Source organism: Gastrolobium bilobum, unplaced genomic scaffold, assembly GCF_033153095.1.
Source record: "Gastrolobium bilobum isolate Gb01-03AN ecotype WA unplaced genomic scaffold, APGP_CSIRO_Gbil_v1 utg5369, whole genome shotgun sequence".
NCBI classification, from domain to species: Eukaryota; Viridiplantae; Streptophyta; class Magnoliopsida; order Fabales; family Fabaceae; genus Gastrolobium; species Gastrolobium bilobum.
The window spans coordinates 638,881-655,422 of record NW_026899621.1 but is presented as its reverse complement, the minus strand read 5'-3'; the positions used below and the strand labels follow the sequence as shown (position 1 = coordinate 655,422).

At 32.8% G+C, this 16,542-nt stretch overlaps 1 protein-coding gene across 1 annotated transcript; it reads left to right on the top strand.

Moving 5' to 3' along the window:
* The first annotated feature begins 14,953 nt into the window (after positions 1 to 14,953).
* Positions 14,954 to 15,860, top strand: LOC133292064 (uncharacterized). The gene has a single exon (XM_061490447.1). It carries the CDS (start codon positions 14,965 to 14,967, stop codon positions 15,574 to 15,576), a length of 612 nt encoding a protein of 203 aa, XP_061346431.1. The 5' UTR covers positions 14,954 to 14,964; the 3' UTR covers positions 15,577 to 15,860.
* Positions 15,861 to 16,542: the final 682 nt, after the last annotated feature.

The following is a 16,542-nucleotide window of genomic DNA, read 5'->3' as shown; positions in this document are numbered from 1 at the left end:
CTCTTAGTCACCGATCATGGTCAGAGTAAAAATCTCTCCGGCAGAGTGGTTTTTAGTCTCAACTCTCAGTCTCTCTCTCTTACAGTCACCAAATGTAGAAGCTTTTGTTGAACTAAATTTGCGAACGCAACCTTTGGTCCCTTCTTGTTGTTGTTGTTGTTCCTCTGAATTCATACCACGGTGGCCGATGCCAAGTCTATATCTGATATCTCCTTCGCTAGAATTTTTTCCCTTAGCGCTTTTTCTGCATGTTTTGCTGAGGTATTCCACTTGGTTTTTCATGTCTCTTCTTCACAAAATGCTATCTTGGTTTTCTTTTCTTTTTTCCTTGAGGATTCTCTTTCTGCCCTAGCGTGAAGCTGTTGTCTTCTTCCATGATTCGATTTTGTGAATCAATGATTCATGGGTGGCAAGTTAATTTAGTCCAAAAAAATTCGCAAACATTACCTGAAAGATATTGAAATATTAAAGAGAAAGAAAGAACTCTTGAATCTGAATGAATTGCATTGATTATTGCTTAACTAATTACAATAACACAATGACAATATTTATACTGATATAGTCACTAACAGAATTAACAGAAAGGCTAACTTATGACTAACTAACAGATTGGGCTTTTGGACTTAGTTGGCCCAATAGGATATATATCCTTTCATCCCCCCACAAGCTGAGAAGGCTTGAATTCTAAGACTCGAAGCTTGAACTTAAAATCCAAATATTTGGTAGATGCAACAGCTTTGGTGAGCCCATCAGCTATTTGTTCAGAAGCAGGTATATGGTGAATGGAAACAGTGTTAGTGTTGACTTTTTTTCGGACAAAATGAAGATTTAGCTCAAAGTGTTTGGTCCTTGAGTGAAAAACTGGATTTGCTGAGAGCATCACAGCTGAGAGATTATCACAATAAACAGTTGGAGATCGAGGTATGCGAACACTGAGCTCAGAGAGAAGTGATTGGATCCATGTAAGTTCAGCTATGGTTGCAGCTAAGCACCTGTACTCTGCTTCTGTGCTGGATCTGCTTACAACTGGTTGTTTCTTGGAAGACCAGGAGATGAGGTTGTTGCCAAAGAAGATGCAGAAGCCACTAGTGGAGCGGCGATCATCGATATCAGAACCCCAGTCTGAATCACAATAAGCTGCAAGATGAAAATGCTTTGAGGGTTGAATAGTGAGTCCATGTGATGCAGTTCCACTGAGGTAACGAAGGATCCTTTTGACAGCTTTCCAGTGAGTATCTAAGGGATGATGCATGTACTGACAAACCTTGTTGACAGAGAAGATGATGTCTGGTCTAGTTATTGTTGCATATTGGAGAGCACCCACTACTGAGCGATATTGAGTAGGATCTGGATGTGGTGAGCCATTATGAGCTGAAAGTTTGCATGTTGATACCATTGGTGTGGGCATTGGCTTACATCCCTGCATGTTTGCTTTTTGGAGAAGATCCAGAATATATTTGGATTGACTAAGATGATATCCTCCTGTGGAAGTCTTCTGAGCTTCAATGCCTAAGAAGTAGTGTAGGTGGCCAAGATCTTTCAAAGGAAATTTCTGATTGAGAGTACGAATGAGAGTTGTAACTGCAGTTGGAGAGGAACCAGTGACTAAGATATCATCTACATAGACTAGAACATAGAGGGTAGTGGTGCTGATGGTTTGGATGAACAGGGAGCTGTCACACTTGGCATAAGTAAATCCTAGATGATGGAGAGTAGTGGAAAGCTTATCAAACCAAGTACGGGGAGCTTGTTTCAGTCCATAAATTTCCTTGTGGAGATGACAGACAAGAGCTTTATCTGTATGAGGAAAGCCAGGGGGTTGTTGCATGAATACTTCCTCTGTGAGATCACCATTCAAAAAGGCATTATTAATGTCTAATTGGTGAATTGGCCAATTTCTGGAGAGAGCTAGAGTTAGAATGATTCGGATGGTGGTAGATTTCACCACTGACTGAAGGTTTCTTGGTAATCAAAGCTTTCTTGTTGATGATAGCCTTTTTCAACAAGGCGAGCTTTATGCTTCAGAATGGTGCCATCCGGATTGTACTTGGTTCTATAGACCCATTTGCAACCAATAGGGGTCCTTCCTGGTGGTAAAGGTACAAGCTTCCAAGTTTTGTTGTTGATCAGTGCCTGATATTCTTCTTGCATAGCCTTGAACCAGTGAGGTTGAGCAAGAGCTTGTGAAACACTGCTGGGTTCAATAGTTGTATTGAGAGCCTTAGGTTTGTAAATGCCTGCTTTGCCTCTGGTTATCATGGAATGAGCATTTTGCAATGGTGTGGCCCGAACAGTAAAAGAGTTGCTTGTGTGAGTTGGTAAAGGAGTGGTGGACCTGCAATCTGTGTTAGGAGAATAAGCAGTAGAGGAAACAGTAGAAACAGGTACAACAGTGCTAGGTGGAGTGTGACCAGCATGAGAGGGGTTAGAAATAATAGGAATATTGGGAGGTGGTGGAGGAGTGGTGTCAAGATTAATGTGGGAGAGTCTTTCTTTGTAAGGGAATTGTGTTTCATCAAAAAGAACATGCCTAGCAATAATAACTTGGTTGGTTGAGGTAAGGCATTTGTAACCTTTGTGTCTTGGACTATAACCAATAAAGATACATTGTGCAGATCGAAAATTGATTTTGTTTTTGTTATAGGGTCTAAGATAAGGGTAACAAGCACACCCAAATGTCTTGAGGAAGGTATAATCAGGAGTTTTATGATGGAGAACTTCGAAAGGTGACTTGTTGAGTAGGGTTGGTGTAGGCAATTGATTGATGACATAGGCTGCTATATGGAAAGCATTATCCCAAAATTCAGTAGGTAGATGAGAGCTAGCTAGAAGAGCTAATCCACATTCTACAATGTGCCTATGATTTCTTTCAGGTTTTCCGTTCTGTTGGTGTGTGTAAGGACATGTAAGTCTATGTATGATGCCTTGTTCCTGCAAGTAGGTAGTAAACTTAAGAAATTCTTTGGCATTGTCAGTTTGTAAAGGTTTAATTTTGGTATTGAGTTGCAGTTCTGCCATAGATTTAAAAGCAAGAAATATATCAAAGGCTTGTGATTTGGCTGTCATGGGATAAAACCAAGTGAAATTAGAGAAGGCATCTACGAAGATAATATAGTATTTAGATCCAGTTCGACTATCCATGGGTGCTGGTCCCCAAATGTCAGTAAGAATAAGTTCAAGAGGAGATGTATACACAGTATCAGTAACAGGTAAATGTAATTGATGCATTTTGGCCATACAACAAGCACAACAAAGACTTTGATTATTTTTGTATACAAAGGGAATGTTACATTGCCTAAGTACCTTTGTAACAGTTGGAAAGGAAGCATGAGCAAGTCTAGAATGCCAAAGATTTAAGGTATTATTTTTGGAGACAGTATTACATGAAATAAAATTGCTAGAATATGGAGATGCAGTATCAATGTGTGATGGAGCCAGATGAGTGTTGCAATTGGAGATTGGTGCTCCATCAAAAACATACAAGCCATTCCTAAGTGTCCCTTGGAGAAGGATCTCCTTGGTAACTTGAGATTTGACATAGCAAGCATTAGCATCAAATTCAAATATAACATTGTATTTTCTAGCAAATTGTGAAACACTTAGTAAATTCTTGGATAGACCTGGAACATGTAAAATATTAGAAAGAGTAAAAGATAAAGATGATAATGATGAGTGTAGAGTGGAGTGTCCTGTGTTTGCAATTGGAAGATTAGTACCATTTCCAATTTGAACTGCTTCTGAACCATGATATGGTGTCTTGTGAATCAGGTTGCTGGAGTCAGGAGTGAAGTGATGAGTGGCTCCAGAATCTGGGTACCAACTTGAATCAACAGTGGAAAGATAGTCACTGGTTGCATCAGTAGGCTGTGAAGAGGCTCGAGTGTTTCTGATGGCCATGTGCAGTTGTGGAGCATTAGCTGGAGAGGCAGTGCTGTTGGTGGTGGGATTATAGGGGCTTTGAAAGTTTTGGTTAAACCTGTGATAACACTCACAGCCCATGTGACCAAATTTGCCACAAACTTGGCATTGTTGTCTATTGCCATTGCTTCTTCCACCCCCTCTTTGTGATCCACCTCCTCTGTAAGTATTAAATCTGCCTCTGTTGTAGTTGAAGTTGCCTCTATTTGGGCCTGCAAAATTGGTGTTCTGCCTTCTGAAATTGGATTGTGTCATGTTGGCTTGCAGGGCAACAGATTCCGTAGTCTTTTTGTGTTTATCTAGCCTTTGTTCTTGAGCCATAAGCAAGGCTTCGATTTCCCCCACAGTATAAGGGTCTGTTCTGGAAAGAACTGATGTGACAAATGGATCATAATCCTCATTTAAGCCATCGAGGATTGCATCAATATGATCTTCGGAGCTAATAGGAGAACCTGATGCAACCAAGGAATCAACAATCTTCTTGATGTGCAACAGGTATTGGGAAACATTTGTTTCTTTCTTGATCTTCTTGAGTTGAATCTTTAATTGCTTGATTCTTGCTCTTGTTTGAGAGGCAAAGAATTCTTCAAGCTTCTGCCAAACTTGGAAGGAATTGGAACAACCTACCATGCGAGTGTAGATGGTTTCTGACATTGATGAGAGAAGCCATGAAAGGAGAAGTTGATCTTGCTGAATGTCAGTGGAGACTTCTTCTGGTGCAGCTTTTGGATCTGTTTTTGCAGATGTGACTGTCTTTTCTGCATCCTTTGAGGAGTCTTGGTTTGCTTCGTTAGAAGGCTTTTCAGTGGAGGCTTGAGTTTCTTGGTTGATAAATCTGATCAAGTTGTATCCTTTGATCGTTGCCAGTGCTTGCTGCTTCCATGGCAAGAAATTGTCTTCATCAAGCTTAAAAGATACTGGGTTGTTAAAGGATTGAACTGAGTTGCGCTTATCGGTCTCCATGGATCATAAGCTCTTGATACCATGAAAGATATTGAAATATTAAAGAGAAAGAAAGAACTCTCGAATCTGAATGAATTGCATTGATTATTGCTTAACTAATTACAATAACACAATGACAGTATTTATACTGATATAGTCGTTAACAGAATTAACAGAAAGGCTAACTTATGACTAACTAACAGATTGGGCTTTTGGGCTTAGTTGGCCCAATAGGATATATATCCTTTCATTACCACCGGGTGGGAATATGAAATATCACCTATCTGGTCGTATTTTTACATGGGATTTTGCTTCAGAAATTGGAATCCTGGGAATCTGATATTCTCGAAAAAAAAATTCACAATTCTTATATTAAACGTGGATAAATAGGATTCCCAATCTCAGACTCCCGAGAATCTAAAATTTATCCACCTACCAAACACTCTCTAAAATTAATTAATAATACAAGACTTAATAAACTAGCATGCAACGAAAAGTTAGGCCACCCAATATTTGCAGCTGCAGAGTTAGTGGTGTTGGGAACTCGGTTACCTCAGATTGGCTCAGGGGCCTTTGTGCGGAAGTCAGTCAATGACATCCTCGATCTCGGATCTCGGCAATACCTCGACCTGAATTTCACCAGGTCGAGCAGCGCAGCGGAAAATCAAAAACACAAATAGGAGAGAGAGAGAGAGAGAGCACAAGCAGTGCAGTTTTAACGTGGGAAAACCTTCTCCAATGAAGAAGTAAAAATCCGCAGGACCTAGTCCATATCAAAAATCCACTATGAAAATAATGGTTACAAATAATCAGAATCACCAATGTGGTGGTTAACTCAACCTCTCCAACAATGGTGATAATCAAATCTCCCTAGAGATGTTTCACTCAAACTCTCTCTAGAGATCTCTCGAATACAAAGTATAAAGTTTTGCTCTCAAATCTCAAACAATTTTCTCTCAAATATCAAATCTCTCTCATCTTACCTAGCCTCCACCCTCAACTAATGAATATATAGAGAAGGTGGAATTTAGAGTTTAAGGTTTAGGGTTTTTGGGAAACCCCTCAATGGGCTTGAGCTTAGCATTAAAGGAGGAAGCCCAACAAGTGGTGCAATGAACAATTTTAACTTAAAAATTTAAATTGTTAGGTGAATACGATATTGATAGTTTTATATAATATTTCTTTATATGTTTTCTCTCATAAGAGTTTGTTGGACTTGAAATGGTGAAAAATACATCCATGCTAAATTATTTTGATTTTATGTTTATGTGTAATAGTCTTCTCCTATCTGATATGTCTTTCTAAAACCAGGACTAACAAATTTATAGAGATTGAATTTGTACACAACTATACAATGAATTTGAACTCAATTTAAAAAATGAATAATTCACTTACCATATAAATAAACATGCTTTATTAGAGATCTTTCATCTGTCGTGTGCAGTTATGCACTTGCCAGGAGCAAGATTCAAATGGAGATTTTTATTTTGGCGAATCGGTATTATTGGAAAGATGGATTGGCTTGCTCCGAAGTCTCGATCACAATCTTGCATAATGCAACCTAGTAGGATAATATTACTATGTTATATCCTTATTGGAGGTGAAAGGAGACAGGAATGAGACTAAGGCCCAACGATTAAACTCTAAGCGTGAAATTTTGAAAGGGATGTTTTGTAGTTAGTTCTTTTTTTTTTTTTTTGGTATTCAGTTTTGTAGTTAGTTCCAACTAGACATATAATGGTGTAATAATATTTAGCTACAGAACAAGCAAGAAAAAGCCTTTGCACACATTAGGTGGGAAGGAATGGACAACTGAAAGCTATCCCGCATTCACATTTTCTTCAAGTTGGTATCATTTCTAAATTCTTTTTCAAATGTTTTTTTTATGGTAAAAATATTTTCAAATCAATATTTGTGTCAGTTGTTACGAGTTCAGTAGCAGCCAATGGTATAAGGAGATTATCATCATTAATATCCACATTAAATGGGTTTACACTATATCTTAATTCAAAATATTAAAACATTAAGTTTTATATCTTTTGACTTATGTATATAGTACTTACTTATTATTTTATTTTTTTTGGTAAGCTTAGTACTTACTTATTTTATTCCTAATCAATGTAACACGCGTGTAAGTCTCAATTTGCTCCCCTACAAACCAAAAAAATGTGATGAGCCTCCAATAACAAGAAGAAAGGGTAATTCAAGAGTTGATATTAATATTGGTTAAAATAAATTTTTTTTTTTTTTCTAGTTTCATTGGAGAATCTTCAAAAATAAATTGATTAGAAATGAACTTTTGTTTTTGTTTTAAACCAAAAACAAAATTATTTGCGAAAACTTCATTTTCATCCCCTGTGACTTTATGATATATCACTTAACCTCTTATGGTTTGAAATTCTTCACTTAAATCCATTGAGATTAAATAATTTATCATTTGACCCCATGTGGTATCAAATTTTCACTTACCCCCGTTATGATTAACAAAATATATCACTTAGATCCTTTATGCTGTTATAAAAATAAAAATATTTATTTTTTCTATTTTTATTTTATATAATTATGATATTATCAAATAAAATTAATAATTAAAAATATTTCTAGTTATTTATTTTGAAATTAATTTAAAAATTATATTAAATTTTTCATTTATTTTAAAAATATAATTTAAGATAAATTAAATATGAATTATCAAAATAAGTTATTTATTTAAATTTATTTTCTTTAGATAATATTATAACAATATCAGATAAAAAATAGATAAAATAAAATAATATTTGATTTGAATTTATTTTTATGATAAAAATAATGAAAATGCATTATATGAGGAAATAAAATAGAAAAAGGAAAAATAAAAATATATCCTAATTTAATTAAATAAAATTTTAAGATAATATTTTTTATATATTAAATAATATATTTTATTTTTAATATAATGTAAATAAATAATCTATATTTTTTGGTTTATAATTTTTGAGATAGGTTATTCTGTCTACTTTTTTCAGCTTATCTTTGTCTATCACTCTTCAATACTATTAGGGTCTGTTTGGAGCACCTGATAAAGAAGATAGGATAGAATAACTTATCATATTCTACCTTTATCTCTTGTTTGGTGGGTCAATAGGATATGATTAACTTATCCTATTGTCTCATTTTATCCTATCCAATACATGATTTCTTATCATATGGGGGGAGCTGAGTTAGGATTCAACAAGATAGGATATCAATATTGAATACCCAATATATCCTCACGCTACCCAATATATCCCTACGCTACCCAATATATTTGTATTTATTGCATTATATTTTGTTTTTTTTTCTCCTTTTTCCTTCTACATAATCTTATCAGATTGCTAATTGTTAAGAACCTTGAGGTCACCACCTCAATCCTTGCTCCTTCTACATAATCTTATCAGATTGCTAATTGTTAAGAACCTTGAGGTCACCACCCCAGAAGCTAGCTCAAAGGGTGGGAGTGGCCAAGGCCTTATAAACTCCACATTAGTTGCACATACAACTAATGTAGGACTATATATCTCAACACGCCCCCTCACACAAGAGCCCACTGGACTTGAAGGGTGGACAACATACAAGCCCACCTACATGTGAAAATTCCACTACAAAGAAAGTGGGAGGCAGTGAGATTTCGAACGCTCTGATACCATGTGAAGAACCTTGAGGTCACCACCCCAAAAGCTAGCTCAAAGGGTGGGAGTGCCCAAGGCCTTATAAACCTCACATTAGTTGCCCATACAACCAATATGGGACTATATTTCTCAACACTAATCAAGTGCTCATCAAACACAGGACATGATATAGGCTTATCTTATCAGCCCCATTCATATCCTACCCTTATCATATCCTATCATTATCCTATCCTGTCCACCAAACGAGCCCTTATATCAGAATCTCAATAGAAGAGAGAAATGATAAAGGTAGTTGAGATTCTGATCTAATGGTGTTGGAGAGTGGTAGACTGGCAGACAAAGGTAAGCATAAAAAGAGGTTGGTAGAAATAATCTATGCCATATTTTTTAAGATAATGTTTAAAATAATTTACAAGCATATAATTTATTTTAATCTTTAATATTTAATATTTAATTTTATTATAATTTTAATTTATAATATGAAATAAAAGTTAAAAAAAAAAAGTTTCATGTATATATATATATATAATACTACAAGGATCTAGGTGATACATTTTTATAACTACAATAGGTATACATGGTATTTTGAAATTTTAGAGGGTTAAATTATACATTTTTATAATTACAATGGGTTTAGATGATAAGGTTGTAACTATATAAGGGTCAAGTGATAAACCAAATAATCATAATGGATGAAAATGAAGTTATCCTTTTGTTATTTTTAGAGTAAATAAAATAATTTCAGCACATAATATGTATATATATGTGTGTGTGTGGCAAAATGATTTGTAATGTGATTGCATATAAGCATTGGTGCAGTTACCTAGAAACTACGTCGTTTTGGGTGGGATAAAGAAAGTTCGCGTTCAAAATTAATTGTAGAAAATGGAAATATTATATTTATTTTCTCCTTTGTATAGTTATGATTCTCCATATTTAATGTTTTATATTTATTTCCATCTTTGTATAGTTATGATTCCTCATATTTAATGTTTTCACACTATAAAACGATGTAGTTTTATATGACTATACCAATCCTTAGGTGCAGTCATTGTACATCCGTTAAACCCTATATATATATATATATATATATATATATATATATATATATATATATATATATATATATATATAGGGCTTATCATTTCTCAAGCTGCCGGAGATAACTTTATCTCCGGCTACTAAATCATAACCGTACAAAGATGAATCAACGGTGATAAATGAAGAGAGAGAAAAAGGGAATCATAACCATTCAAAGTAAATCAATAAATATAAGGAAATAAATAATCAAAATGACGTAGTTTTGGATGGCCAGAGATAAACTTATCTCAAACAGCTTGATAAATATTTTTCTCATATATAATATATATATATATATATATATGTATATATATAAAATATATATATGAGGTCGGATCCTTTGACACCTTATCTGAGAGTCGTTAGATCAAAAAAGATCAACGACTCTGATTTGTAAGCATGTGACACTATCGATCTTTTTTTATCTAACGGCTCTTAAACGAGGTGTCAAATTTTAAATTTAACACTGATATCCAAAAATCCTACCTCTTTATATATATTTGTTGTGCTACTGTTTTGAAACAGTGACTTCATAAATAATGAAAAGGACGCCACAATAACGTATCCGTTTTAGTTTTACAAGATAATTTCAACAATCTATTTTCAAAAAAAAAAAATCAACATTGCGGGAGTGCGACTGCTGCGGACACACAAATTGCATTATATGCTGATGCACGCTGCATGACCATTCTTGTGCCGCTTTCGTGTGTTTAAAATGAGAAATCGAAAATGGCGTGATATTATCAAATGATAATAGTTCAGTAAGTTTCAGAAAATTGAACAGATGAAATGAGAGCATGTGCTTAGGATTCAGTATCGTCTTTGGGAAGGGTTTAAAGCTCTAAATCCGGTATCCGTTTTGAATCGGACTAGTAGGGAAATGATGAATCGATTAGAATATCTTAAAAAAAAAAAATGACATGACATTTTTAATTGCATCGTGTTGGGTTTTTATTTTTAAGGTTAGATGTTTACAGTAGATAAAATTATTTTCTACACACACATAAAATTATATGGATCCCATATATTTTTACGTGTTTGTAAGTGATAATTTTATCTCTTATAATACGAGAGACATTAAACCGTTGTTTTTATTCTCCAAGATGAGCATGGACAAATAGTCCTTGAGCTCCAAAACGTTGAGGCTACCAATGATTATAAACACTTTACCAACTTCAGCAATATCTGTGAATGACATCAGGACAGATAGCATATACTTGGTATGTATATAATGCAAAACGTTTACTTCATTATTGGTAAAGAAAATAAAGTTATGTGAATCTGTAGCCTTAATAATTGAAAGATAAAGGCAAGCATTACGCAAGTAAATTTCGCAGCTGACTTGTTCAAATACATTGTATTTGGGCGATAATCGATATCATATACTCTTTTCTTTAATGAGTAATAAACTATTTGATTTAATGTATTTTGAGTAATTTTCTTCTTTTTGTAATTTTAGTGTGACTGATGAAGTCTTGCATTGATTAGAAATTGATGAAGTTACAATCATATAAGTGAAATAGTTCAAAAAGTTTTTATCTTAGAATAATTTTTGGTTAAGATGTAATGACAAGCTCACTATTATAATTCAAATATTGTTCTATCACTTAGTCCGTTGATGTGTTTTGTTCAACTACCCCTGCTTTTGCTTGAAGATTCCGATAAATCGAGTTACTCGGCTACAAAAAAACATTGGCAAGTTTTCTTCGTAGAACGAACACACAGGGAAGAAATTAAATCAAAAGGGGGGAAATGACATAATTTGCTCAGAACATCAAAAGTTGAAATGCAGAGTTGCATGGGAGTTTCCTTGACAGTGATAGATGATGCTTGGGGAATATATTAAAGGAAAGGTGAAGTATTCCTATCTTCCCAGGAGTCAGGGGCGTTTGGTACACGAGAAATTTTTTTTTTAGCCGGAAATCTCAATTTTCACAAATATGATTTTTACATTTAGTTTATGATAATATCCGTAAATTTAAAATTTAGAAAAATTCAGTTTCTCAACGCCCTTTTTAATGTATCTTTTTGTACAAATTAAAGTTGCCAAAGTTGTCTAGCTAGGCCAAGGTTTTTATTTTATTTTATTTTCTTGGTTGATGTTATATGGATTCTCTCCACACTTGGCTAATGTCACAAGAACCATACTGCATTTTTTTGAAGGTATGTAAAAGTTATTTTCTCACAATTGTTCTCCAACTCTCTTATCCTTGAATCAATTTCTTATCTTTTATCCTTTTGTATCTATGTTAATAAAATCCTCTTTTTCTCTCCCTTTATCACAATTATCCCCTCTCGCCTTCATTAATTCTCCTCATTACACATGTTTTTTAAATCTAATCATAATCATCTATATAAGATCGCTATATCTCTTATATATATATGGATAAGATTAGATATAAGTAAACCAATCTTAACCAACCATGCCGTCCCGGATAAATTTATAAAGTTAAGGGATATATCGTATGAATAATATAAGGTGCGCAAGATTATGACTCCATCACCTCAAATAAAAGTCAGATAGAAACTTTAAATTAAAAATTTATAGAAGTTTAGGTAAGAGTAATTGTAATTAAATAATAAAAATTATATCAAACTGTACAAATATAAATGAATGTTTATGTAAATATATACGGGTACCATATATTCTACATGGTTGTGTGATTGATTATTGGCATACGAAGTCTCATATCTTGTTTTTGAAGGTAATAATTGAGTGCACGTAATTTCGTGCATGTCTCCTTCAAATCCAACTAATTGAAGGTCAGACTGGACTATTTCAGTAAATAAAATAAGATTAAGATAAATTGAAGTAGATGTCTCCATATTAAGATTTGAGATAATCCTGAATCTTGAGTCGGCAAAGGTCAACATCTTATTGTAGTAAAGTGATTAAAAAAAAAATGTAGCACACATTGTTATCTTTTTACTTTAGAAAATATATACATAAATTTAAGATTTTTTTTGTTATCAATTCCAACTACTAAAGTGTTTCTAAAGAGCTCACATAAAATATTTCTATTAGCATACATTGGTATGTTGGAAAGTATTTCTTTTGTTTTAAAATATTTATCCTTTTAGAAAAAAATTATTTATTACTTTAAAAATTAGTAAAAAAGTAAAAAAAAAAAATATTTTTTCATGACATAGAATAATAGGGAATATTAATAGAATGACATACTATGTGATATTTAAATAAATGATAATTTATCAAATACTATATTGTTATATAATTTAATCTATTTAATAATTTTTTAATGCTTATACAATTACCTTAAAACGAAAAACATTTTAAAACACCAAAAATAATGCTGAAAATAATACACATTTTTAGTTACTATATGATGTGATGGCTTTTTTTTTAAAAGAAAATATCCACTGGTTCATTGATTACCTGATTATTTAGTTTCAAGCATTGTTGGACCACAATTCTCCCAAGACCATTTGTTCTTCATTACCAAAATTCTAATTTGAAACATTAAGGAGAACAAACTCCTCAACCCTTATCACTTAAATCAGTGATTATTAATATGGTTTTTACAATTACATTAGAGTCTTTAATTACTTAACAACTTAAACTTTAAAAAGAGTAGTTCATTAACAAAGGTGAAATAATTATTTGGAATTATTTGAAATATATAATTACGTTTAATATGAAAAAAAATATTTTTCTTGTCATAAAATTATTTCATACAATTTCAAAATGATATTACTTGGAATTTTAGGTGAAAAAAAACAAAGGTGAAAATTTTATCTCTTTAGTTACATAAATATTATCAAACCGTCATTATAATTTGAAGTTACTAGAGATAAAGTTATCTCTTAGGAGAAACACTAAAATAATTAAATAAAAAATGAAACATTCATTTTTCAAAACAGTCTGATAATGTCTATATCTGTTAGAAATAATTTCAATTACAATTAAACATGTATACTTTATAATATTTTAATTATATAATCATATATAAAAGATTAACTCAGAACAAGGAGTTATAAAATAAGAATTATAAAAAAAATTAATTTAACAAATAATTATTAAAAAAAATATAAAAGAATAATAATTAAGTTTAAAATTTTGAATTAATTATCATAATTAATTTAAAAATAAAATATTAATATATGAACTCTTTTACAAAAAAGATACTAATGAATATTTAAGTTTTTACTATTTATAACAAACTAATAATAGAACTTTAAATCCTAAATATTTTTTACAATAGTGTATCATGCATAAGGTACGAAAAAATAAAAATTATAACAAATAAAAATTTTGGTGAGATATTAGAAATGTCATTTAGCAAAATTTTACAAATTCATATTTTCTATGTACATTATATTGATTATTGATCAATTAAAATTGATAAAAAAAATTAACACAATCAAAAGTTTATTTCCTTTTGTTATGGAATGGATTTAATTATTTGAACATCGTCACTTTCTTAAAAAACAAATATGATAAGCAAAGACGAGGTCATAGTGGATTTTTTTGGCTGTTAAAAAAAAAAAAAAAACTGTGTGTATATATCATTAAGCTCCAGTTTAATCACGCCATGTCTAACGAATTTTCTTACGATATTCTTTTAAGAGTATTATTATTTTGCGGATCTACTTTCTTAGGTCATTCAATGACACATGCCCTTCTCCCATATAATAATATAACGCAAATAAAGATCTGCATAAAGAAATTGTTTACACAAAAAGACAGCTTTGGCTGCAAATTCGGACGAAAGTTCTTAACAATAAAAAACAACAAACCACTAGCAGTGTTGAGGAATCTGCAGTTATTAATGATACATTTAATAATATTTCTTATACGGGGTTTTAGTTTGTCCTTTAACATGACCTGAAAAACTTTCCTACACACACAACATTTTGTGAAGCCCACACTTTTTAAAGAAAAAAAAAAAACTATGACACGCAAAATGAATTTCTATAACATTACACAATCATTTTTCCTACCACATAACTCTTATAAAACTCTTCTTATATTGTGTATTATAATCCTTGGGTTCGTAATTGTGGCGATTCTTGAGCCTTAATCATCGTTCTCGAAATGCTTATACTAACTATCACATCAAATAATGCCACAAAATTGAGTGTTCAAGAAGCTGCAGATCCTAACCAAAATTTTTTAAAACAGGGAAGCGGGTCTTATCCCCAACATATCCACAAAAGAAAAAGAACAATGGCTATGTATTTTGACTATTTTTTCCAACAAAAAGTGTATGGTAGTCCTTTAAATAAACCAAAAGACTATGGGCAAAATGGTAATCCGATAGGGTTAGTATCCCATATAAATTACATCTAATGAACATTCACTCACACACACACACAGTGTTTCTATTTTCTATCCACTTAACCCCTTAGGCACACAAAAATGTTTAGCCCATCCCATCTCAAAACCTTGCACCTTCTTCAAGTTTTCTCAGTAAAATCATCATCACCATCTTCAAGCTTAAGCTCCATGAAGCTAAAAAGAATCATCCACACCCTCATAGTCTCCCACATGTGCCGAATTATTCGTGCACTCTCTAAAGTCAAAGCTGTTATAGTTGAGATTTTTAAGGACAACCCAACCATTCACTTCCCATACCCTTCTCAGAAAAAGCATTGCAACACACGGAAGAAGAAGATCATTATGGGTTCCTTCAGGCTTCACTATAACTGGTGCTCTTCCAAATCCTCTCACGTTTTGCCTGTTCCAGAACCTGTTTATGAAGGGTTGTTTGCTACTCATTTGTGCCACGACTCAACAACACCTGAGCAACAAGGTGGTGATGATTGCCCTGAGTCACAGCTTGCAGGGTACCTACGTTGGCTTGAGGAGAAGAAGGTTCAAGATGATAATAATGGTGCAAACAATGAGAAGGAAATGAATGAGATTGATATGCTAGCAGAAATGTTCATTGCAAATTGCCATGAGAAGTTCAAGTTGGAAAAGCAAGAGTCTGATAGAAGGTTTCAAGAAATGCTTGCTCGAAGCATGTAAACAAGATCAAATTGCTTCGGTGGTTTGTTTTGAAAGTTCACTCACTTGTTGTTCTGCTTTTTCCAACATTCAAATTCAGTTTGTTAATTACTTGGGAAATTAAGCTTTATCCATCGGGTGTATTGAGGGATTTCATTTATGGTCATATTTTCCTTTTTCTTTTCTTTTTTTTCCAACTTTTCAGAAGATGAAAGCTGGTTTGAAGAATTGTACTTAATGGGATGGGCTAGGAAATTGTACAATTCTTCTGTTGACAATCACATGGTGGTTTTAACTTTTAATTTGCTGGGTTTTTTTTTTTTTATGAAAATTGCTATATCAAATTAAGAAGATCTCACCTTGATCTCCATTCCCATTATACAAAAACCACATGATCTCTACTTACCAGCTGTTTACATATAAATAAAACCAGCTTTAAATTAAGGGATCAATGTTTCTCATGTTGTAAAAGATAAATTTATCTTCTATACATACATAAAAGTAACATAACTCATGTTTTTTCTTTCTCTTACTTCTCATATGCATATGGGCCCATATAAACCACACACACTTTTATGTGTATGTAGGAGATAAATTTATGTAAATATTATACCCACATATATATATAATTAAGAAGTTCTTCACATTCAAAGCCATTAAGATTCATACGGTGCCCTGTCTTCCGGACAACTAAGTATAGTGGTAAATTAGTGGACAGCATCTTATCCATTGATAAACGATTTTTGGTGTTACTCGCTTGTTTGCTAGTCCTTGTGTAGGTTGCTGCCAAAAAGAATGAAAAAGAGATATCAGGTTTCCAATTTTTATGTTAATACATTTGTTTCGTAGGCTTCCCCTGCCCCAAGTTTAAATTAAACTTTGAAAGTTTGGTATTTATATTCCAGTTGTTTAATTTCTTGGGAAGTACGATATTTTTTACCCTCTTGAAGCTTCCAGCTTTCTACCGTATCTCTTTGATGATTGTAT

Bases quoted from the DNA above. Each gene is read 5' to 3' on its own strand.
- LOC133292064 (XM_061490447.1), top strand. From the start codon at position 14,965: ATGTTTAGCCCATCCCATCTCAAAACCTTGCACCTTCTTCAAGTTTTC.